The sequence below is a fragment of the Acinonyx jubatus genome, chromosome A2, assembly GCF_027475565.1.
Source record: "Acinonyx jubatus isolate Ajub_Pintada_27869175 chromosome A2, VMU_Ajub_asm_v1.0, whole genome shotgun sequence".
NCBI lineage: Eukaryota > Metazoa > Chordata > Mammalia > Carnivora > Felidae > Acinonyx > Acinonyx jubatus.
The window spans coordinates 154958133-154983992 of record NC_069383.1 but is presented as its reverse complement, the minus strand read 5'-3'; the positions used below and the strand labels follow the sequence as shown (position 1 = coordinate 154983992).

At 43.4% G+C, this 25860-nt stretch overlaps 1 protein-coding gene and 1 pseudogene across 1 annotated transcript; both read right to left on the bottom strand.

Annotated features, from left to right (window-relative positions):
• Positions 1-3013: 3013 nt before the first annotated feature.
• LOC106982923 (olfactory receptor-like protein OLF4) lies at positions 3014-4174 on the bottom strand. The gene has a single exon (XM_027050328.2). It carries the CDS (start codon positions 4172-4174, stop codon positions 3179-3181), a length of 996 nt encoding a protein of 331 aa, XP_026906129.2. The 3' UTR covers positions 3014-3178.
• An 18252-nt stretch (positions 4175-22426) lies between these two features.
• Positions 22427-24786, bottom strand: LOC128314931 (olfactory receptor 7A17-like; annotated as a pseudogene).
• Between the last annotated feature and the right edge of the window lie 1074 nt (positions 24787-25860).

Genomic DNA, 25860 nt, shown 5'->3' with positions numbered 1-25860 from the left:
CCTGTATCAGGCTCTGTGCTGACAGCTCAGAGCCTGGAGCCTGCTTCAGATTCTGTGTCTCTGCCCCTCCCCCACTTGCGCTCTGTCTCTCTGTCTCAGAAAGAAATGTTTCCCGATATGATGCCATTTGATGCTAAAGCTACCATAGATGAGGAGAACAAAAGCAAGAGAAATGTAGCTAAACATCAGTGTCCTTACAACTTGCAGCCCACTGACAAATCCCTGAGTCACCTCCAGGAACTCGAGGCTGCCTTAATGTTGATGTTTTACTAGACAAGAAAAGCAACCTTATCTTGACAAGAACCAGACCTCCATGGCCCCGTAAACCTCACTTTCAGCATAAAGGAATTCCTTAGAAATGTGCTATCTCTACTCCCCTCCTCCATAAACTTAAAAGTATATGATCAGTCATTCTTTACAATCCCAGTGTAGCTCTTTCTGCCCATGGGTCATATCTCCAAGCTCTAATAAACACACCTTTTTGGATCATAAAATGTCTCAAGAATTCTTTCTTCACCATTGTGCTCGGCATCCCCACATCATTATGATATCCCGTTTGATAAGAACAGCCTGTTTGTTATACAGCAACACCCGGCTGACATAATCACCCCAGCAAACAGACTTGAGGTGATCAGACATGTGCTGCTTTTATTGGTGGCATATGGTCCAACAGTTGAGGAGAGTGGTTGTCATCCCTCTGTGGTTCAAGTCTATTTCCCATGACTTGATGAACAAGTGACTATATATAGGCTCCCCTCAGGGTAAGGGGGAGAGTTTGTAGGACATGCATGTTTGTGCAGAAGACCTGGGGACCCTGAACCACATGCCAGCAGGACATCCAGCTCTCATATGAAGCATCCTCTGGTCATGCAGGTGGGAGAGATTTTAGAGCAGGGCGGAGGCACGAAATGGATGGGGCTGATACTGTTCCTTTGCCAACCCTTAGCATTTGTGATAAAAATTAAGAAAAGCGAGTTATTTTATGTATAATACCAGGAAGTGTCATATTAACAGGTAACACTGGAAGTTCTCAAGTAGAAACAGGAAGAAAATTCCATGATAAAGCATATAAGACACTGAGCAATCCTTCACCTCAAAAACTAAGTCCCTTCAGCTGTGGACACAAATGTTCTATGCTTCAATAAGTAGATGCACAAGATCAACTGTTGAAAGAAAAAGAAAGAAAGAAAGAAGGAAAGAAAGAAAGAAAGAAAGAAAGAAAGAAAGAAAGAAAGAGGAAGAAAGAAAGAAAGAAGGAAAGAAAGAGAAAGAAAAAGAAAAAAAGAAAAGAAAGAAAGAAGAAAGAAACTTGTGTAATAAGAGATAGTGTTTTGAAATTTTGCCTCCTCATATTTATGGTCGTCCCAACACTAAGAATATATCCAGTTGATGAACTTATTTAAGTTTGTCTTTCCATATAGACTCCACTGGGAGATACATTATGCTGAACAAGTTTTGTCTTGGGCTATGGTACGCTTCCTGGACACCGTGCTGAATAACAGAGATAAAACAGGAGACCGATTAGGAAATACAGTAGCATGTTTTTTAGAGTAAGTGCCTGACATTAAGCTTTTGATTATAATGTAAATGCCTGAAATTAAGCCTTGGATTTCTGGGACATCCATTTGAAAACAGCCATGTTGAACAAACATATTGTCAGGTGCATGACACAATTACCAAATTAGCACTCGGACCGCCCCAGCCAGGAAGTTCCTGTTGACAAAGCCCTGGGTAACTGATATAACTGCCCTTGAGTGACCTTGCTTTTCCCCTTCAGCTGCTGAAATCTGCTCCTATAAAACTGTCCAATAAGGTGTGAACACACAACCCCCTAGCCACTCTGGCCATGGTCCTCAATAAAGCCAGATCCCTCAGCGGTGCTCCCAGTGTCTGTCAATCTCTGTCTCCCTTTCTCAGACCTCTCCAAATGGCCTTTGGTCATCCCATGTGCCCTCCGGGATCTGTGAGTAATAGGCATTGCTTTTTTAGAGTTCTCTGATGGTGGTGCCGAGGTGTGTCTTCTGATCACAATAAGAACCTGAGGGCCAGTGAGTCACAGCATAAGGTCTGGGAATGTCCACAAGCACATGGGCATGGGTGAGTGCTGGGGCTTTCCTAGCCAGAGCATTGTGGTGTCAATAGCCAGAGGCTTAAAGGGAACACTGTTATAGTCCATGTCATCAGTAGGAATGCTTAGGTTGTGATGCAAAAAGATTGACAGACACAAGGTGAAAACTTTGGTTTGTATGTTCATCTGCAATAAAATTATGGAGAGGGCTTGTAAGGGTTAAATTGTAGTGTAGGGCTAATGCTTAGCTTGAAAAATAACAGCTTTGTTCTGACACTGAAGGTCAAAAGATAACAGCCTTGCTTTTACTCTTGTAAATTAGGCTTTACCAATGAAGGAAACAAAAGTTCAAAGAAAAGAGCATCAAAGGCAAGGTCAAGGAGATCCACTGGTTGCAACTTTGAGGCAGAAAATCTAAAATAAACACCTCATTAGGCAACTGTTTCTAACTCATCTGGCAACTGTTTCTAACTCATCTGGGAACTGTTTTTCTGTTCTGTTCCCAGGTAATGATAAAACGATGTGATCGGCTTTAAAAACTCTGTACCCAGGCTGTTCGAGGCCGCACTCTTATCAACAGTGTTGGTCCCGATCGGTCGGCCTCGCCTCTCATTGTAATAAACTTTGTTGTGACTGTCACTGGTGCCTGTAGCATTCTGTTTCAGGAGTCGTGTGGATGCAATAGGCTTAGGGGCCAAGTGTAGCTTTTTTCCATATGAAGACTATAACTCATGATAACATTCTTGCAAAATCTAGGGGAGATTTACTTCTCGTGGGATAAGTCATTTGAAAAAAAATTTATTTTTAAGATATCCAACTTGTCCCATTAGATACAGAAATTTCCAGGCATTTGTGTTCTAAGGCTGGGGAAAACACTGGGGATGTTTAAAAATGGACAAAGGGGAAACTGTATGTCAGACAGAGAAGAAGTTTGATAAAGTGAGTTCCTTAAATGTATAGAGAAGTTGAAAGCAAACAAGTGGAAATTCCAGGAGAAAAACAGAAGGAGCAGATTCTCCTGCCAAAGTCTATTCAAGGAAGAGCAGTTCTTGGTTCTGAGGCTCTGCCCTGCAATCATGCACATGTCTCCAACCCCAAGACAGTTGGCCATTACATCACTTGAACCCAAAAAATTCTTTTCAGAGCACTCTTTATGTCTTTGTTCCTCAGGCTGTAGATGAAGGGGTTCAGCATGGGCGTGACCACCGTGTACATCACCGAGGCTGTGGCACTTGAGTGGGAGCTCTGGGTAGCAGCAGAGCTGAGGTACACACCAAGCATCGTACAGTAAAATAAACACACGACCGACAGGTGAGACGCACAGGTGGAAAACGTTTTATACTTGCCCTTAGCTGATGCAATCCCACGTATAGAGGACACTATCTTGGAATAAGAGTAAAGGATCCCAGCAAAAGGACCACCACCCAGCAGGACAGCTGCAAGATACATCACCACGTTGTTAAGAAAGGTGTCAGAACAGGCAAGCTGGAGCATCTCATTGAGTTCACAAAAAAAGTGGGGGATATGCAAGTGTGTACAGAAGGATAGCCGCAACATCATTAAACTTTGTAACAGGGAATTCAGGACACACATGATCCAGGACACCAGAACCAGCAGCCCACAGAGCCGGGGGTTCATGATGACCATGTAGTGCAGGGGGTGACAGATGGCCACAAACCGGTCATAGGCCATCACACTCAGGAGGAAGACGTCCAGTACAGCAAAGAGAATGAGAAAATAAATCTGTGTGATGCAGTCCTCATAAGTTATGACTTTGCTCTGAGTCTGGATGTTCACCAGCATCTTTGGAATCGTGGTGGAGGTGAAGCAAATATCTACGAAGGACAGATTGGCGAGGAAGAAGTACATGGGTGTGTGGAGGTTGGGGTCTGTGCTGATGGCCAAAATTATGAGCAGGTTTCCAAACACAGTGATCAGGTACATGGAGAGGAAAAGCCCAAATATGAGGGGCTGCAGTTCTGGTCTCTCTGAAAATCCCAGGAGAAGAAATTCTGAAATTTGTGTTTTGTTGCTCAGTTCCATGTGGTGGAGGTGGCTTCTTGGAAAGAAGGAAATAATGTGAGTACATTTCACACAAACTTTCATTACTCACAGAATTGAAATACTACTTTTATAGTTTGGAGTGCAGAAATTTATTTTAATATGTTGTATGTGGATATGGTCCCCTTCAGGAATGCACTCGGACATATCTGATATGTTCTGTGTGTGTTTTTTTTTTCAATCAGCTTCTTTCCTAAGGAATCATATTTTATAGTTTTACTAAGAAGTTCTTCAAGAATTTCAGGAATATACACTGAGTGCTGACCATGTGTCAGGCACTATCTAAGGAATGAGCATAACGTGTTAAAGAAAAAAAGTCCTACAATGATAGAGAAAAAATATAAGCATATAAGAGAATTGTATAACTTTTTAGATGGTGAGGGGTGCATATGTGCATAGCACATGAAGAAAAGAAAAACAGGCATAAAGCAGAGCAAATAGGGCATTCTATTTTTGTGGGTATTTGGGCATATTCTGCAACAAGGTAATATTGGAACACAGACCTTGATAGGAAAGAGAGGTAGATGTGGGATTATGGGGGAAATGCGTGCCCAGCAGACAGAATGCAGGTCGGTGCAGAGGCCCTGAGGAAGGTACTTGTTTCAAATGTTCAAGTCAAAAAGCAAAGCCAGCACTGTAAGGGGAATGAGCCTGGGGGACACTGAGGACAGATGCTGTCACACATGTGATGACGGAAGTAATCTCTCTGCTACAACTGTGACCTCAGGGCACAGGGCCGTTCTTGTCCACACTACCTCTCCTTCTGTATTCATCGTGCTGCAAAGACATCCCATGAACTGACACAGATCTCCATCTTGGTGCCTGCTCTTGACTGAGTTCTGGCCCCTGTATTGTGTCACCTTGAGATTAGGAGTCCTGGCCCCTGTTGTGAGAACTGCTCACCCTCTACAAGTCACACAAACACACAAACACACAGGACACCGTGGTCTTCTGGGTTGTGTAATCTCCGTCTTTACTGCCCATGCCATCCAGGTTATGCTGGGAATGGATACAACCCAAATAGACCAGATCTGCGAAATTTCCCCTGAAAAATGTAGAAAAGGCTCCTGGAAATGTTAATTCCTAAGCCTCCCATGAACAAATGAAGTTGAAGCTCCATGTTGGGATGGCCATCTCCTGTTGTGTATTTCACAAACTTAAATATATGCATATGCTATGTCTGGGATGCAGCAAAGGCCGTCATAAGAGGAAAATATATAGCAATCCAGGCCTTCCTAAAGAAGGAAGAAAGATCTCAGATACACAACCTAACCTTATGCCTTAAGGAGCTGGAAAAAGAACAGCAAATAAAACCCAAAACCAGCAGGAGACAGGAAATAATAAAGATTAGAGCAGAAATTAATGCTATCGAAACCAAAAAAACAGTAGAACAGATCAATGAAACCAGAAGCTGGTTCTGTGAAATAATTAACAAAACTGATAAACCTCTAGCCAGTTTGATCAAGAAGAAAAAGGAAAGGACCCAAATAAATAAAATCAAGAATGAAAGAGGAGACATCACAACCAACACAACAGAAATAAAAACAATAATAAGAGAATATTATAAGCAATTATATGCCAATAAAATAGGTAATGTGGAAGAAATGGACAAATTCCTAGAAACATATACACTACCAAAACTTAAACAGGAAGAAATAGAAAATTTGAACAGACCCCATAACCAGTAAGGAAATCGAATTAATAATAAAAAATCTGCCAAAAAACAAGAGTCCAGGGCCAGATGGCTTTCCAGGCAAATTCTACCAAATATTTAAGGAAGAGTTAACACCTATTCTCTTGAAACTGTTCCAAAAAAAAAAAAAAATAGAAATGGAAGGAAAACTTCCAAACTCTTTCTATGAAGCCAACATTACCTTGATTCCAAAACCAGACAGAGACCCCACTGAAAAGGAGAACTAGAGACGAATTTCCCTGATGAACACGGATGCAAAAATCCTCAACAAGATATTAGCCAACTGGATCCAACAATACATTAAAAAAATTATTCACCACGACCAAGCAGGATTTATACCTGGGGTGCAGGGCTGGTTCAATATCTACAAAACAATTAACGTGATTCATCACATCAATAAAAGAAAGGACAAGAACCATATGATTCTCTCATTAGATGCAGAGAAAGCATTTGACAAAATACAGCATCCTTTCTTGATAAAAACCCTCAAGAAAGTAGGGATAGAAGGAGCATACCTCAAGATCATAAAAGCCATATATGAACCACCCAACGCTAATATCATCCTCAGTGGGGAAAAACTAAGAGCTTTCCCCCTAAGGTCAGGAACAAGACAGGGATGTCCACTCTCACCACTGTTATTCAACTTAGTATCAGAAGTCTTAGCCTCTGCGATCAGACAACACAAAGAAATAAAAGGCATCCAAATCGGCCAGGAGGAGATCAAACTTTCACTCTTCGCATATGACGTGATACTCTATAAGGAAAACCCAAAAGATTCCACCAAAACTGGTAGAACTGATTCATGAATTTGGCAAAGCTGCAGGATAAAATCAATGCACAGAAATCAATTGCATTCCTATACACCAACAATGAAGCGACAGAAAGAGAAATCAAGGAATTGATCCCATTTACAGTTGCACAAAAAACCATAAACTACCTAGGAATAAATCTAAACAAAGAGGTGAAAAATCTATACACTGAAAACTATAGAAAGCTTATGAAAGAAATTGAAGAAGACACAAAAAAATGGAAAAAGACTCCATGCTCCTGGTTAGGAAGAACAAATGTTGTTAAAATATCGATACTACCCAAAGCAATCTACATATTCAATGCAATCACTATCAATGTAACACCAGCATTCTTCACAGAGCTAGAACAAATAATCCTGAAATTTATATGGAACCAGAAAAGACCCTGAATTACCAAGGCTATCTTGAAAAAGAAAACCAAAGCAGGAGGCATCACAATCCCAGACTTCAAGCTATACTACAAAGCTGTAATCATCAAGACAGTATGGTACTGGCACAAGAACAGACACTCAGATCAATGGAACAGAATAGAGAACCCAGAAATGGACCCACAAACCTATGGGCAACTAATCTTTGACAAAGCAGGAAAGAATATACAAAGGAATAAAGACAGTGTCTTCAGCAAGTGGTGCTGGGAAAACTGGACAGCAACTTGCAGAAGAATGAACCTGGACCACTTTCTTACACCAGACACAAAAATAAAGTTAACATGGATGAAAGACCTAAATAGAAGACAGGAAGCCATCAAAATCCTCGAGGAGAAAGCAGGCAAAAACCTCTTTGATCTTGGCCACAGCAACTTCTTACTGAACACACTCTGGAGGCAAGGGAAACAAAAGCAAAAATGAACTGGGACCTACCTCATCAAAACAAAAAGCTTCTGCACAGCAAAGGAAACGATCAGCAAAACTAAAAGGCAACCAACAGAATGGGACAAGATATTTGCAAATGACATATCAGATAAAGGGTTAGTATCCAAATTCTATAAAGAACTTATCAAACTCAACACCCAAGAAACAAATAATCCAGTGAAGAAATGGGCAAAAGACACGAATAGACACTTCTCCCAGGAAGACATCCAGATGGCCAACCGACACATGAAAAAATGCTCCACATCACTCATCATCAGGGAAATACAAATCAAAACCACAATGAGATACCACCTCACACCTGTCAGGGTGGCTAACATTAACAACTCAGGCAATAACAGATGTTGGCGAGGATGCAGAGAGAGAGGATTTCTTTTGCATTGTTGGTGGCAACTCAAGCTGGTGCAGCCACTCTGGAAAACAGTATGTAGGTTACTCAAAAAACTAAAACTAGAACTACCCTACGACCCAGCAATTGCACCACTAGGCATTTATCTACTAGGGATATAGGTGTGCTGTTTTGAAGGGACACATGCACCCCCATGTTTATAGCAGCACTATCAACAATAGCCAAAGTATGGAAAGAGCCCAAATGGCCATCGATGGATGAATGGATAAAGAAGATGTGGTATGTAGATATACAATGGAGTATTACTCGGCAATCAAAAAGAATGAAATCTTGCCATTTGCAACTACGTGGATGGAACTGGAGGGTATTATGCTAAATGAAATTAGTCAGTCAGACAAAGACAAAAATCATATGACTTCACTCATATGAGGACTTTAAGAGACAAAACAGATGAATATAGGGAATAGAAACAAAAATAATATAAAAACAGGGAGGGGGCAAAACAGAAGGGACTCATAAATATGGAGAACAAACTGAGGGTTATTGCAGGGGTTGTGGGAGGGGGATGGGCTAAATGGGTAAGGGCACTAAGGAATCTACTCCTGAAATCGTTGTTGCACTATATGCTAACTAATTTGGATGTAAATTTAAAAAAATAAAAAATTAAATTGAAAAAAACTTAAAAAAATAAACTAGATTGAAGACAAATATATATATACACATATTAAACATATGTATTAAACATATTAAACAAATGTATGTATATATACACATATATATACACATATATGCATACATACATTTGTTTAATACGTGGAAAGACATAGGGATGGTGAATGAAATGGATGAGGCAGAGTGTGGAGAATAAGCTTAGGAATTCCCTGAGCTTGCACCGATGAGTTAACAAGGCATAAAGAAAGAGAAAGCCACAGGATGAAGGCATCCAACATTAGGTAAACAGGGCAAAGGTTCCCAGTATAGGACAAAAGTATAAGAATAGGAAATCTCAGCATGGAAGCATCCAAAATGAGGGGAAAAGATTAGATATTCAGGGCGGTAATGCCCCCCCATTTAGTACAATAGCAGAAAGCTGCTTTCCCAGGAAGGAAGGACCCAAATAGGTCAACAGGTAAGCAGGGCTATGGACCTCAGCAAGGGGAAGTTGCCCCAAGGGAAGCTAATTAGCAAAAGAAAGGTACCTTATTGACCCCAAGGTAGCATGCTCTGTCTTGTGCCAAGTTTAGGTAAACAGAGGTGGTGCCTCATGTCTGCTGTAAACAACCACTTGCCCAGTGCCAGGATACCTTCAAAGCCCCCTTTCCCTCACACACCTGAGTTAATGTTGATGGTTTATTGCACATCTGTCATGCTTGTAAACCTTCTGATCCTAATAAAAATGGAGCAAGGACCTTACTCGGGGCTCTTGTCTCCTCCCAGACATTAGCATCTCTTAGATTTTAACCCTGCATCCACTCTCTTGCTGGACAAGAGAGAACTCCAGACCCAGAGTCTCAGACAGATGGTGACCCCGACATGATCAGAGTCAAGAGGACTATAGGCTGATGTGGCTAGAACCCGGGGTGGCCAGGAGGCGGTGCAACTCAAGGACTGCAGGACCCGTGGAACGACTAAAGAGCTCCAAGAAAAATGCACGGGGTTACAGTCTCTTCCTGACAAGGTAAGAGATAAAGCGAAACTATATTATGATTTGCTGCTGCGGAACTTTTGGGAGATTTATTATAGGAAACTCCCTCTCCCCAAAACAGGAACAATACATTCGTATTTTATAATCATTGGGAAAGGTGGCCGACACTATCCTCAATCAGAAAGCACTCCTTAAATAACTAATGATTACCCAGCAACACTGCCCTTGGTTCCCAAAACAAGGTACTTGTTAAGTCCCAAGGACTTGATATTTGGGAACAAGTAGGGAAAACATTTAAAGCTGGGCATTCTGAGGGGGTTAATGTCCCCCAAAGGTAATCCTCACTTAGCCCATTGTCCATACTGCCCTTGAGTTCAGAGGATGTAGATAAAGATGTAAACTTACCCAGGGGCTCCTGGGTGGCTCAGTCAGTGAAGGGTCTGACTTCAGCTCAGTTCATGATCTCACGGCTCATGAGTTCAAGCCCCATGTCAGACTCTGTGCTGACAGCTCAGAGCCTGGGGCCTGCTTCGGATTCTGTGTCTCCCTCTCTCTCTGTCCCTCCCCCGCTCATGCTCTGTCTCTCTCGCTCTCCTTCAAAACAAATAAACATTAAAAAAATAATTTAAAAGAAAGATTAAAGATGTAAAATTACCCAAAATAGAGGAAAAACCTGAACTTTTCATAGTCAACCTGTGCCTTCAGTGCCTTTGCAGCCAAAAGATACTCCTCTCCCAAAAGGGTGGGAAGATACGGAGCCTCTAAGAACCTCACTGACAGGTTCTGATAAAGTCCTCACCCCAATGCGAAAGTACTTTAAGGAAGCCCGTAAGGCGGGTAAGTTCCAGCGGTTTCCCGCTGTCAGGCAAAGTAGGCAATAGATCCATGGAGGCCTGCTCTTTCCAGTAGCAAAAGAATTGCAAAAATCAGTTCAGCTGTATGTCCATCACAGCCCTATTACAATCGACATTTCAGAAAATACTTGGGGTACTTATTCCATGGGTGCCTGGGACTGGGGCTCTCTTATGAGCATCATTTTGACCCCAGCCCAGTATGCTGTCTGTGCCCAAGAGTTTCATGCTGCTTGTGTGGCTCCCGCTATGCAGAACTTTGACACTGCTATTCCGGTGTCCTTGGGGGGGGGGGGGGGGGACTGGGGGGACACACAGATAAAATGTAATTAAGATAGACATGTCTTTTAAATTATTAAAATTAAATATTAAAACTTTATTCTACTGAGGCTTACTGAAGGCCAAATGAACTCCTGTGATCTCTGTTCCAATTTGTTAGCAAAAGGACGACTTACAGTAATAGTTAACTTTGTCTCATAATTTTCATGGGTAATTGTTAAAATAGCTTTCAGGGTTGTTGGCAACCTAAAACTTTAGCGTTTTGCTCAAAGGATAAATTGAATTAAGTTCATCGGACATTTAGGCCTCTTCCACATCAAACAGAACGCTGAAACATTGCTTACTAAACACGGTTTATGCTTCCGACTTCTTATGGCAAAGAAAAAAAAAATGAAGAACAGGTAAATCCATTAAAAAACACGCATTATGCTTAACGGATTCATAAGTCGGCCACCTAAAAAATTTCTGATGTAACAGACAATTCACAGTTGGTTACTATTTAATTTTCAATGGAGACAAAAGGTTTCTAAGAGTTAAAATTCTGCTAAATGTTATTAAGGCTGATGGAAATAAGTAACTTCGTATATTAAAAAGTAAGAGATATGTAAGAAAGATTAAAAAATGAAAATACGTGTTTGTTAAAGGTAATAAACAAATACATAAACATGTTTATTTATAAATAAATATATATTTATATTTTATAAATAAATAATTTGTATTAAATATAACTTATTGTCTTATAAATTAAAGAAATAATTTGCATATTTATTGCAGATTAAATAAATAAATTTATTTTATTATGATTATAATTGTTTTCCATACAACACTCAGTGCTCATCCCAAAAGGTACCCTCCTCAGTGCCCGTCACCCACTTTCCCCTCTCCCCCACCCCCCATCAACCCTCAGTTTGTTCTCAGTATTTAAGAGTCTCTTATGGTTTGCCTTCCTCCCTCTCTGTAAGTTTTTTTTCCCCCTTCCCCTCCCCCATGGTCTTCTGTTAAGTTTCTCAGGATCCACATAAATAAATAAATAAATAGATAGATAAATAAATAAATAAATAAAATCTTAACTAAAAGGGGGGAAAAAAAGGACAACATGCCCTTTTAAGTTGTTTTACTGAAGCCTTGGTTGGAATTAGCCATTCCTTATAATCCACAAGGCCAAGCAATTGTAAAATGAGCACATCATACACTCGAAAAGCATGTTGCACAAACCAAAAGGGGGAGAGGCCCCTGGCCGTCTGTGATGAGGGAGCCTAAGGCAAGCTGACCGGCCGAAAACATCCCCTCCCAACCAGGTGGGATGTGTGTGATATTCCTTGGGCACTCCCGCTGCCCAAGAACAAAGGAAAGGGGTAAATAGAGGGTTACCTGATGGAGATCACAGTCCAGCAGGACCTGAGTCTCCATCACCTCTCCACAGTGACGGGGGAAACAAAGGCAGAAGGAAATGGCTAACAGAACTCCATTTCCTTACACCCTGCAGCCCACTGACAAATACGTGAGGCTGGCAGAGTAAAACGTTTCTCTAGGAACTCCTTGCTGTCTTACTGCTTTGCTAGAGGGAGGAACTATCTTCACTTGACACTAGCTAGGCCTCCAGTAACCTGGGAGTTGTCTTTAGCATATGAAAATCTCACTGGGAACTCCCCCTGGACCTTACCTCCCTCAGCTCCATAGTGCAAAACCAGTCTCTCCTCACGGTCCCTGGGCAGCTCTTCCTGCCCACGGGTCCTGTCCCCATGCCTCAATAAATCACCTCTTGGCACAAAAGACGTCTTCGAGACTTCCTTCTTGGTCGTCAGCTCCAGACCCCACGAACCCCACTAGCACCCCAAAAAACCTCATCAGTCTGCATGACAACCTCAGCTCCTTCTTGATCATGCTATGATTACTCTTCACTTTTTAAATCTTAATCCTCGAGGATCTTCACTTTTTAAATCTGGATCCTCAAGGACTAACTACAGCTGAATGACATTCTTCAAAACCAGATAAACCCTCTCACCCTATGGCGCTACACAAACCCCCCGAACAGGGGCCCACAAGGACTGGGCCCACTCGACTTCTCACCTGCGGTAGAGGATATGCCTGCATACTTTCAGATTCTGGACTTCTGTGGATTCCCTCTCGGTTGCTGAAGGCTTACCGTGGCATGATGGAGACACCCAGGATATCTTCCCATGAGCCAGGGCACCCAGAGAATGATTCTGAATGAGCAGCCAGTGAGCCCCTTCTTCAAGATGGAAGAAGCCTCTTGGTGGACTCCCCATCCTGAAGCCACTCCACAAACACAAATCCCTGCCCCTGATAGAACATGGGGAAGCCTTAAACGTCTGTCTACCGGCATCCTCTTACAAGAAAATTACATTGCATATACCCTGATTCACATCTGATGGCCACGATTTCCATCACTAACAGGAATTTGATATGTGTAACCCTGATTCCCCTCCTTGCTCTCATTTGTCCAAGCCAACCTCAGTATTCCTATTGGGCTCATCTCCTTAACCCACCTATATTTGACAGCCTAACACTCCTGGACTGGGATATTCCTATTGGCCATTATGACACTGAGTTCCTGGGAGGAGCCAATCTTAACCCGCCCTTCCAAACGGAACAAGACCATTGGCTTTCTATGCCAAGACCTCGATGGTGGCTTCCTCCAGCACCTCCTGTGTGTGTTACTAAACTTAGCAATTTATCTGCTTGTCTCCAACTAAAAATCAGCTGGCTTTTATATGTACAGCCCAAAACATCTACAAGGCCAGACAATTTTACCTCCTTCTCAGCCACAAGCTTCATATACCTCAAAAAACAAACAAACAAACATATCTCCCACTCCTAATGTTCTAGCTTGCTCTACTCTCAAATATTCAGACCATCCCTGGAACATTCTCCCTGGACAACCTGTTATGGAGAAACAGCATAATCTTCGCTGGGGCAATTGAACTATTATTGACAGGGGTCCTAGAGGACATCGTGAAACAAAATACTGTAATAAGACCGTACCTTTTGGCCAGCCTAGTAGGGAGAATATTGTTTTGAAAGACAGAGGCTTGTCTGGCCCTATAATTTCTGCACATAAAAGGAAGTTAAAAGGACCTGGGCTTGTTAATCTTTGGAAGCTAGGCCTTCCCTTCTTCATTCATACTGTTAGCCAAGGTGAAATTTATGTAAATTGACATATCAACATAACTTGGGCCTCCCCGCACAACCATCAATTTGCAGGGACCACTATTTGTATCCCTTCTTCCTACCTTCTCTTTGCTACCTCCACTTTACAGATCAAACAACTAGAAAATAATTATAATATCTCTACCTCCCAGGGCTGGCTTATGTCCTGCGTAAATAATGATAATATCACCCAATTAAACATCTTCTCTTTATTAGCACTTAAGCGCATCTCGGCCTGGCTTCCTGTTAATAGCTCTGAGCCCTATAAGCATCCATTGGGACTAGGAGCTCTTTCCAAGCTTGTTCAACACTGGCACTCAGCTGCAAGGCAGAAATGATGTGTTGGCCTGTTAATCACGGGCATCCTAGCAGCAGCAGGCATTATCGCTTCTGCCACTGTAGCTGGACTCAGCCTGCATCATACTATCCAGACAGCCCGTGTCCTTAATAAATTTATGGTCAACACTACGAAAGAATTTATAAGCCAGACTTCCATTGATAAACAAGTTCTGGCCCGCCTCGAAGCCCTTCAGGCGTCAGTGGAATTTATTGGAAAAAGACAGGAGGCCTTGTCCCTCCGCTCTAAACTGTCCTGCGACCCTAACTACCAGCATATTTGCATGGCTGGCATTCCTTAATAATCACTCCCAAGCTTGGGATGCTGTCCAGATGTTATGCCCAGAATTCGTGATCCCCAAAGACCACTAGGGAGCCGAGTCCCATGCAAAAGCAAAGAGCCTTTATTCGAGCTAGCTCGAGCTCAATCCCCTACCTGCACCGACGCAGCGGTGAGATACCAGGGAAAGAGAGCGAGTTTCAAAAGGACAAAGGTTTTATTGGGGCCTGGGGGCAGTTGGTGAGGTAATGGCTATGGCCTCAGCCGATTGGCTGGGGAAGGGTCCTGGGGAAGGGTCGAGTCCTGTTAGGCAGGTGAGGGGGAGGTTACTCAAGGGGAGGAGGTGTGGTCAAGGTGAAGGACACAGAACAAGATGGAGTCGGCTGGCGTAGGCCCGCCCTTTCACAGACACACTTTTGCAGTGTCTTCTCTTCCTACAACTCTAACAATATAGAAAATCTAGATGTGACATTGTGCCGACAGCTACAATATGCAGAAGATCAGCTTAAAAATGAACGGGCTGATTCCTGGGCAATGTGACGCGACCTAAATCCTTTCTCACTTACAGACAACACTCATCTCAAATTCTGGATAACTCTGGGAAGCAGAATGCTTCCACTGAGGCTCTTTTTGTGTCTTTGCGGAATCACCCTCCAAGCCTTCCGACAGCAAACGAAGGACCAGGAGCTCATCATGACAGTCCTGGAACACGAAACTAGAAGAACCAAGAAAAACAAAAGGGGGGATCTGTGGGGAATAAGCTTAGGAATTTCCTGAGCTTGCACAGATGCCTTAACAAGGCATAAAGAGACGCAGGATGAAGGCATCCAACATTAGGCAAACAGGGCACAGGTCCCCACCATAGGACAAAAGTATAGGAATGGGAAATCTCTGCACAGAAGCATCCAAAATGAGGTAAAAAGTTTAGGTATTCAGGGCAGAAACACCTCCCAACTGAATACAATAGCAGAAAGCTGCTTTCCCAGGAAGGAAGGACTAAAATTAGGTAAATGGATAAACAGGTCTGTAGACCTCAGCAAGGGGAAGTTGCCCAAGGGGAGCTAATTAGCAAAAAAAGGTGGCTTGATGACCCCTAGGTAGCCTGCTTTGTCTGGCTTGCCCCTAGGCCAGTGTAGGTAAACAGAGGTGGCGCCTCATGTCTGCTTTAAACAACCTTCTGCCTGGCCCCAGGATTTGTTTTGCATTGACCCAAACCCCTAACACCACAGTCTTCAAAGCCCCGCTTCCCCCACGCCCATGAGTTAATATGGACGGTTCCATTGTCCCTGTGCACACCCATCAAGTCTGTAAGCCTCCTGATCCTAATGAAAGCAGAACAAGGACCCTTACTTGGGGCTCTGGTCTCCTCCCTGACATTAGCCTCACTCGCATTATAATCTTCCCTTGCTAGACAAGACCCAGAGTCTAGGACAGCAGAGCAAGGATCCAGTAAGCTCAGGGGGTCCCCGAGGGACTGTGACGACCAGTAACCTCCTTGCTTCTGGCAGCTTTGCACCTGACCACCTCCCCCGATGCCCAGCAAAAACCATGTGAGAACACATTTACGTCCCCCCAAAGATGAAAGTGCTGAAATCTTCCTAATGTCAAACACCTTACATATGGCGGGCCCAAGGGAAAAAATGAGCGAAGGGGTAAGCCAACACTTCACAAAAGGAAGCACACACGATTGGCTGCAAGGTGCCCAGTTACAAGGTCAACCACAGAAGACTTTGCTTTCACTTGGGCAATTCTTCTTCATGGGGGCTGACAGCAGGTGAGGGCAGCCCTGTTATCCCTTTCTCTTTTTAATGTTTATTTCTTTGAGAGAGAGAGAGCACAAGCAGGGGAGGGAGAGAGGGAGAAAGCACAAGCAGGGGAGGAGGGAGAGAGAGAGAGAGCAAGCACACAAGCAGGGGAGGGACAGAGAGAGTCCCAAGCAGGCTCCATGCTGTCAGCACAGAGCCCAACAAGGGGCTGGATCTCACGAACGGTGAGATCTGAGCTGAGCCGAAACCAAGAAGAGGTCTCTTAACCCACTGAGCCACCCAGGCGCTCATCTCCCATCCCTCTGTGATGTCCTCTCATTGATACTCTTGGACTCTGGGTATTGGTCTCTTTTTCACAAACCCAAGGGGCACCTCGAATCCTCATTCTGTATGTCAGCCAGTGGACAGAGGCTTCCCCAGACCATGCTCTGTAAATGCTCCCGACATCACGACAGTCCAGTTTTGTACCAAAAAACTTCTTTCATATGATTATGCTTGACCGCATGATTCCATCCATATATTTATGTTATTGTTCTCTGTCCTTGGTGCTACACAGAAACATACACTAGTGAAGGGATTTCACCTTCTTTGTTCACAAGGTTTAATTTCCGTTTAGTTGGAAAAGGTTGAATTGGTATATAACAGCTAGAATAAATGAATATCTAAACCAGTGCTGGCAGCAATGGATATCTCTCTGGAAGAATATGCAACTGGTCCCCTCCTCAGACACTTCACAAAAATTCAGAGGGATTATGACCCCAGTGTAAGCGTAGCCATACAATATAGCAGAACATCAAGGAAACTACATATAACATTCAAGGTGAGCAAACCCACTAAATAAAGCCATAATCTCAGAAGTAAGAAGATAGATTTATTTAAATAAAATTTAAAAATTTTATGATCAAAATATGTTGCAAAAATCAATTGAGAAACAATGATCTCAGGAAATCATTTGAAATGCTGATAGTGTTTTAAAAAAAGAGAGAGACAGAGAAACCTATGGGCATATAATAATAATAAAACCAACCAGACGGTCATCAAACATATGACCTTGGCTGAAACTGAGGGATAGTTTAGGAAAATAACAAGATTTAGGAAAATAACAAGAACTGTCTCCTTCACCCAGCAGCCTGGAAAAAACCTTACAGGGCTGTTACATTGTTTGTGGTTGAAACTTACCAATAGGAGCCAAAGGGTTATTCTGAATTTGTTGGCGTAAGAGTAAGTGTTACAAGGTTGAAGGCAGAACCTGAAAGCAGCTGTATTACAGATACAGACATTCTTTAACCAGGAGTTTCCCAGTCTCTGCACCCATCCTGCCCAGAGCCTGCCCTGTGGTGGGGAGCGTCCTGTGCCCTGTAAGATGTTCAGAGCATCCCTGACCTCTGTGCACCCCTCTCCAGCGTGACAGACAAAGTGTCTCCAGACATTGATCAATGTCCCCCGGGGGACAAAATTACACCTGATTAGAACCACACATTGAATTTAACAATCTCAACATAGTTTTTCTAGCATGCCCATAATAGCAATTGAATGAAAAAGAATAAGAAAGCTCTTCAAGAGTGTGAATGGCACTCTGAAACTGACACAGCCACTGAATAAATACATGAATTACTTAATTAAGCAAACAAACACAGTGACCATTTGCTCTGGGCTAAGTTGAATTGGCTCTCAAGTGGTGACAGTTAATGATCTTGGCTTCCATTCTCTCTGACCCTCTCACCCACGGTCCACTGCGCTGTTGGACTCACCTGGCTGGGGTGTCTGACGGGAAGGTCTCCTTGTGGAAGCCTGAATGCCTCCCAGGATAGCAGATGATAGGGACTAAAGCTCTGCCCTCACCTGAGACAGCAGGAGGCAGTGAAGCATCAGTCCTCAGCCAGAAATAGGATTCAGAACAAACAGAAAAGCATGCCCCTTCCTGTGCAAGGTTGCACAGGCTGACAGACAGGGGACCAGGAGGTATTTAAAGGTCCCTGTGTGTGCTCATTAGGTATATTCCTTCTTCTTACTCCAGCACAGTTCCCAAGCGGAACACTTTTGCACACAAAGGAAATTTCTCTAATGAATCGTGTTCCCAAGAGACCAGTTTAGAAGAGACCAGTTTAGAAGTAGTGAATCCAGTTGGGTTTTCTTTACTCTTTTCCTTGAACTTGCCTCCCTCCTGGTGAGTAAATCGCCCAGCACCTTATCTCAGCTCCCAGTTACGGTTTCCTCCAGGTCTGAGACTGAGGGATCCTGCCTGGACTAGGTCTCTTTATCTTCAAAGCATTGACTTGCGGTGGGGACCCAGCTATCTCCAGACGTGTTTACTCTTCTCTTAAAGGAGGTGGAGAACTCGGTTCTTCTGATAATAAACCTTGGGCACTACGCACATTGGGTTCAAGGTACGTTTGCCATTGCAATTAGGAATTTCTTACTTTATCTCAAGCTAAAAGCTGTCACTTAGTCCCACTTATAAAGGCCTTGTTAATTATAAGAGGTATACTTAGGTCTTTGCACATGCTATCACCTGTATCGAGCATTTACAGGGAATGTTTAATTCAGTGTTCTGTGAACGTGTCGTCCCTGAGAAACTCCATTTCTAAACTCCATTCTCCAGGCGGGAATGTGCTTGGCGGCATCTAGTGATCTGCCCGAAGTCAGTGCTCGAGGATGTGGGCCTTGAGTGGGATTCTGTCGGGATGCTTCTGGTTCTCAAGCTTGGGGGCAGTGGTTCTGGACCAGAAATGAATTATCCCCCGGGGATGTCTGGTGACGTCTGAAGGGATGCTGCTAAACACCTCGTCCACAAGAAAGCAGCCTCCAAAAATAGACTTAAGCTGTCCCAAAGGTCTGGTGCAACAAGTGAGAAAACCTATTCCAGACCAGCCCTTCTCCAACCTCACACGGTCTACAAATGTTTATGAATCCACACGGATCCTGCTGCAAATGCAGCATCTGAGTGATAGTCCCCGGGTGGCCCAGAGCTTCTGCATTTTTGACAAGCTCTCACTTGTTATTTACGTGCAAGTTCCAGTCCGTGTACCACTCTTTGGTTAGCAAGGGTGTGATCCTGTGTTAGAGACAGATGTAGGTAGTTTTAGAGATCTCCTATACAAAAAATCATCGTTGCATGTAATTTGGAGGGAATAGTGTATCCCTCCTTCTGGAGGCTGTGTCAATTCTGTGTTTGTTTCTTTTATAGGCAGGCACTAGTGTGGCACAAAATAACACACCCAGGTTTTGTTTTTTTCATGTATCTATTATTTTGTAATAGTTTTAGTACAGTTGACACACAAGGTTACAACAGTGGGTGGTGTGGGCTTCCAGTTATGGGACGAATAAGCCATGGGAATAAAAGGCCCAGCATAAGGAATGCGGTCAATTTATTGTAACGGTGCAGCCCGGGGACAGACAGTAGCTGCTCTCATGGTGAGCAGAGCATAATGTATAAACTAGTCAAATCACCTGAAAACAATACACTTTTGAAAAAGACTTTTTAGAAGACAGAGGAGGAGCCTCCCAAGCAGGTCCACATCCTAATCAGTGCTTACGAACATGGTATTTTCTAGATCTCAGGGAATCAAGGTAGGAGATTGAACAGGGCTGCCAATCAGCTGCCATTCAGATACAACGATTAGCTGTGATTGCCCAGGTGGCACTAAGGTAGTCACGACAGTCCTCCAAATGTTGGGGAGGGAGTCAAAAGAGTTGGTGTCAGAGAGACTACTTTGAAACTGCTACCCTGTTGGCTCTGAAGGTGGAGGGAGAGCCATGACCAAAGAATGCAGGTGACCGGCGACAGAGACTGGAAATGGAAAGGAAACAGATTCTCCTCTGAGCCTCCAGAAGGAACTCAACTCTGCAGACTTCTTGCTATTAGCCTGATGAGACTCCTTCCGAGCTCTGACTCCAGAACTGTAAGGGTGTGTATGTTTTAAGCAGCTAGTGTGGAGATATTTTACAGCAGCGGTAGAACTCTCATACTGACATAGTCAATACAATTATTTGAGGAAACTGAGTTTAAGACTCTGAATTCACTCATCATCTTCCCCGGGAAAAGGTTATTTGACATGTGAGGAACCCACAGTAAGTAGGAAAAAAATGAAATTGATTTGGATGTATTCTGCCCCATCAGCTGGTACAGTGATTTCCTTGGGGTAGAAATGTGAGTGTCGTCTGACTACAAGGCCTTTAAGGCTGCAAGTCCAGAAAAGAAATGAACCCATGATCAAAATTAAGGTCACCCTTTGTAATTTAAGATTTTGTGTCTGTATTTTTACATCCTTTTAGTTCATGTTAATTCAACCATTCATCTGTTCCATACTATCCTCTCCAACGGTCTCTCACATCTCCTTTCAACATAAAAGATGAAATCACAAGTCATCTGTGTGTGTACATGTGTGGTGAGTGTGCTTATTTGAAAGAAAATTGGATATAAACACACACACACACGACAAACCTTTCACCCTCAAATGATTTCTCTGAGTTACAAAGGAAGTTCCACACATGTTATTCATCCTCACGACCTCCACACCGTTCAGTATGCCATTCTGCCTTCAGAAATAAGGAGACTGAGGCTCAGGATGCTTCAGTTTTAGAAAGTACCTAACATCTTGGGATCAAGTCCCACGTCGGGGCTGACAGCATGGAACCTGCTTGAGATTCTCTGTCTCTCCTCTCTGCCCCACCCCTGCACTTTCTCTCTCCCTCTCCTTCTCTCTTTCTCTCTCTCTCAAAATAAATAAATTTTAGAAAAAGAAATTACCCGGTAAAGCACTTCAAGGTTATGTGACAGTCTTAAATTATACACAACAAGAAACTTGAAATATCTACTGTTCGTTTGCATGTGGCTCCTTTAATTCACCAAAATATACACTTTACATATGCAGGTTATAGTGTGTAATTACACTCCGATGATTTAATTCGGTGGAAAAAAAATCTGATGGTGAATGGGTAAGGGTAGGATCCAGAGCACAGGTAGCAGATTCTCACTTACGAGGATTAGGAGATACCACTTCTAACGGGGAGGAAATCATTAGTATGGATGTACAAACAATGGAATTAAATTTAACTAAACCACATGAGAAAGAAACTTGTTTCTGTAATAGAAGAAGATTAACCTCCATATGGGAACCGTATCTGACCATAAATTGGTTGAAGACAGAAGAGCACTACAGCCAAGTCCAACACCACGCATGAGCCTTAGAAACACAATGTAGAGATTCACACCTGACCCCAGACCCACGAGGAGCCCAGCAGAGATCAGAAACGCTCCCCCACACGATTCCATTTGATTGTAAAAGTATTATGATATGTTATTTGACAAGGACCGCCTGTTATACAGCAGTAGCTGACTGAAACAATAAACCAAGCGAATGGACCTTAGACACTTAGAAGATGTGCTGATTTTTATTTGTGGCAAATGATCTGACGTTGAGGAGAGCACTCATGATCGTTCTGTGATTCAAGTTTATTTCCCATGACGTTACGAACAAGTGGGCTCCATTCTGGGTAACTGCGAGAGTTTGAAGGACATGCACGTTTGTGCAGAACAACTGGGGACCCTGAGCCACATGCCAGCAGGACATCCAGCTCTCGTGTGAATCATCCTCTGGTCGTGCAGGTGGGAGAGATTTCAGAGAGGGACGGAGGCACGAAATGGGTGGGGCTGATACTGTTCATTTGCCATCATTTGTGACAAATACTGGGAAAAGGAACCTATTTCATGTGACGGTAGGAAGACTCATGATAGTAGGTAGCGTTGCAAAGCTTTCAGAAGAAACAGGAAGCGAATTCAGAGATAAAACAGAAGACACTAAGCAACCCCTTACCTCAGTGAACAAACCACCTCAGCTGCGGACAAAAGCCTCCATGCTTCAATAAATAGAGGCAGTGCATGAAAAAGAAATATTTTGCATAGGAACACAATGGGTGTTTTGCTTCCTCGGGTTTATGGTCTCCTCTGACACCAAGAACATATTACATCAATCTGTTTATTCCAATTTGTCTTTCCATGCTGACTCCACGGGGAGGTACATATTTGCTCATCAGTTTTTGCCAGTGGCTATGATAGGCTTCTGGACACTGGGTTGAATAACAGAAAAACAACAACAACAACAACAACAACGAGTCCAGTTATGAGACACAGAAGCGTGTTTGTACAGTAATTGCCTGACATTAGGCTTTTCACTTCTGAGGCACCCATTCCAAAGATCACCATTCATATTAACACATTGCCAGGCGTATGATTCCGTTACTATACAAACATGCAGGCCCCCCCTCCCACAAATCCCCCCATTAGAAAGCCCTGGTAATCTAGGTAACAACTGTGAGTGACCCCGCTTTTCCCGTTCGGTGCCCACATTCCGTTACTGGGCTTTTTGTCTGGTTTTTGCTGTTGTTATTTTTGAGTACTGGGGGATAATATTTTATTATTCTTTTTCTTTAACTGTTTACATGAGCGTAGTTGACACACGATGTTACCTTAGTTTCAGGTCTGCAATACAGTGATTCAACTTCTCTGTAATTTATGCGGGGCTCACACAGGTGTACTGACACCTGTCCCATTACCGCTAGTACATCATCGATGACTATATTCCATACACTGTGTCTTCCATTCTCATTATTGATCATTCCATAACTCCGTTCCGCTTCTCTTTCCGCCATGTGCCCCGTCCTCAAACTCCACTCATGTTTTAAATTAACCACAAAAACTAAGCCCAGAAACCCATAGCCACTGCACCCATGGACCCCCCCATAAAAGTCAGATCCTTCAACAGTGTTCTCTCTCCGTCCCTGTCAAAGTCCCTCTCCCTCTCTGAAACCTCCCCAAATGGCCTCTGGGCATCCCGTGTGCCCTCCAACACACATGAGAAATAAACCTTGTGTTTTTAGAGTCCTCCGGTGGGTGTTGCTGAGGTGTGTCTTGTGACCAAAATAAGAACCCAAAGGCCAGGGCAGTCACAGCATAGGCTCTGGTCAGGGAAACACTTGTGGGAATGTCCACAAGCACAAGGGCATATGCAAATGCCTGGGGTTTCCTACCTAAGCATTGGTGTCAATAGCCTGAGGCTTAAATGGACCCCTGCTAGAGTCCACATCCTCAAAGAGTTCTTAAGGAAGGGACTTAAAAGAGATTGACAGACTCCAGGTGAAAGCAGTGGTTTTGTATTTCCATCTACAATAAAATTGTGTAGAGGGCCTAGGGGTCAAGTGTAGTGTTTTTCCATATGAATAACCCACCTTGTGATTATTCTTTGGGGAAAATTAGGGAAAATTTATATGGCATGGTATAAATCGTTTGAAATGAAATTATTTTCAAGGAGACCAACTTACCCATCGTAAGATACAGAAATTTCCAAGCATTTGTGATCTAAGGTTGGGGAAAACATTGGGAACACATGAAAATGAACAAAGGTGAAATAGTGTATCAGACAGAGCAGAAGCTTCATAAAGGGAGTTTCTTAAATATATGGAGAAGTTGGATTCAAACAAATGGAAATTCCAGGAAATAAATAGAAGGAACAGATTCTACTTCCACAGTCTGATCAAGGAATAGCTCTGAGGCTCTGAGCTTTGCAATCATGGGTATGTCTCCAGCCCCAGGACTATTGGCCCTTACATTGCTGGAACCCCAATGATTCTCTTCAGAGCCCTCTTTATGTCTCTGTTCCTCAGGCTGTAGATGAAGGGGTTCAGCATGGGCGTGACCACCGTGTACATCACCGAGGCTGTTGTACTTGAGTGGGAACTCTGGGTAGCAGCAGAGCTGAGGTACACTCCTAGACTCGTACAAAAAAATAAGGAGACAACCGAGAGGTGAGACGCACAGGTGGAAAATGCTTTATACTTGCCCTGAGCTGATGAGATCCTACGTATGGAGGAAACTATCTTAGAATAAGAGTAAAGGATCCCAGCCAGGGAAGCACCACCCAGCAGCACAGCTGTAAGATATATCACCATGTCATTAAGAAAGGTGTCAGAACAGGCAAGCTGGAGCATCTCATTGAGTTCACAAAAAAAGTGGGGGACATGCAAATGTGTACAGAAGGACAGCCACAACATCATTAAACTTTGTAACAAGGAATTCAGGACACACATGATCCAGGATACCAGAACCAGCAGCCCACAGAGCCGGGGGTTCATGATGACCGTGTAGTGTAGGGGGTGACAGATGGCCACGAAGCGGTCATAGGCCATCAAGGTCAGGAGAAAGACTTCTAATCCTGCAAAGTGTATGAAAAAATACATCTGTGTGATGCAGCCTGCATAGGTTATGACTTTGCTCTGAGTCTGGATGTTCCACAGCATCTTCGGGATGGTGGTGGAGATGAAGCAGATGTCTGAAAAGGACAGGTTGGCCAGGAAGAAGTACATGGGCGTGTGGAGGTGGGAGTCAGAGCTGACAGCCAGGAGGATGAGCAGGTTCCCAAACACAGCAATTAGGTACATGGAGAGGAAAAGTCCAAATATGAGGGGCTGTAATGCCGGTTCCTCTGAAAATCCCAGAAGAAAAAATTCTGAAATCTGTGTATCATTTCCTGTTTCCATATGCTGGAGATGACTACCGGAGAACAAAGAAATAACATGACTAATTTTCTCAAAATGAACATTACAAATATCATTGAAATTCTACAATTTTATATTGTATTCAGAAGATCAATTTCCATAGGTTTTTTACAGAATTTTTCCCCTCTCAGGGAAAAATCTCCTCCCCTCCCCCTGCCAGCTCTAACTAAGATTTCACATCCCCCAGTTAGCTTTTTCCCCATATACTCATCTATTATATATTTTTAATGAGAAATTCTGAAATCTGTCACGCGTTTGAGGAATAACCTTGAGCACTAGCCAGTGCACCTTCACGCAAAGTGTATAAGTGTCTAGAAACAAAAGCCTGGAGGGTTCAGTGATGGAGAAAGGGGATAAGCAAATAAAGACCAGATAAAATATCAGGAGGTGACAGGTGCCGTGAAGAAAAACAAAGCCTGTGTAAAGGGAAGGGTGGATGGAGGGATGGCTCTTCCTGGTTGTTCAGGCACACCGGCACACATGTAAACAGAGCCCTCGAGGAGACAGGAGACACAAGGTCCTCCGGGGAAGAGCGTGTCCATCGGAGGGAACTATGAGTGCGACGGCTCTGAGGAAAGACGTGGGTTTTTCTAAATTAAGTTTTTTAAAGCATGAGGGTGGTCGACACACCAGGTCACGTTAGTGTGGGGGGCGCCACACAGTGATTCAACAAGTGTCAACATCATGCCCTGCTCACCAGGCATGGAGCTGCCATCTGTCACCACACAGCCTGTGACAGCATCACTGACAGTATTCCCTCCGCTGGGCCTTTACCTCCTCTGAGTCTCCCCTTCCTGAACATGGAAGGAATTCCTTAACCGGAAGCCAGTGTCTCCCACTCCCCTTCACCATCCTGCCTTTTGTTGTCTGCATATTGTGTTAAAGACCCAGGCTCAAAAGAAAGCCAGTGTGTCCAGGGGAAGGAGCGAGAGGAAGACTGATGAGAGGTGGTGGCAGGGAATGTGGAGGAATGCGGTGGCCTCCCGGACATGGATGAAACTTCCCGGCACAAGGAACCCCTCCTTCACATGGTGTTCCTTGCACTTTATTAATTTCGTTTCCAAGGAATCTTTGAATAGAAACAGGCACCCTTCTTTTATTCATTGTCGGTACTCACCTGGCACCTGTAT

Excerpts from the sequence above, each read along its gene's own strand:
- LOC106982923 (XM_027050328.2), bottom strand. The coding sequence starts at position 4,174 with ATGAAAGTTTGTGTGAAATGTACTCACATTATTTCCTTCTTTCCAAGA.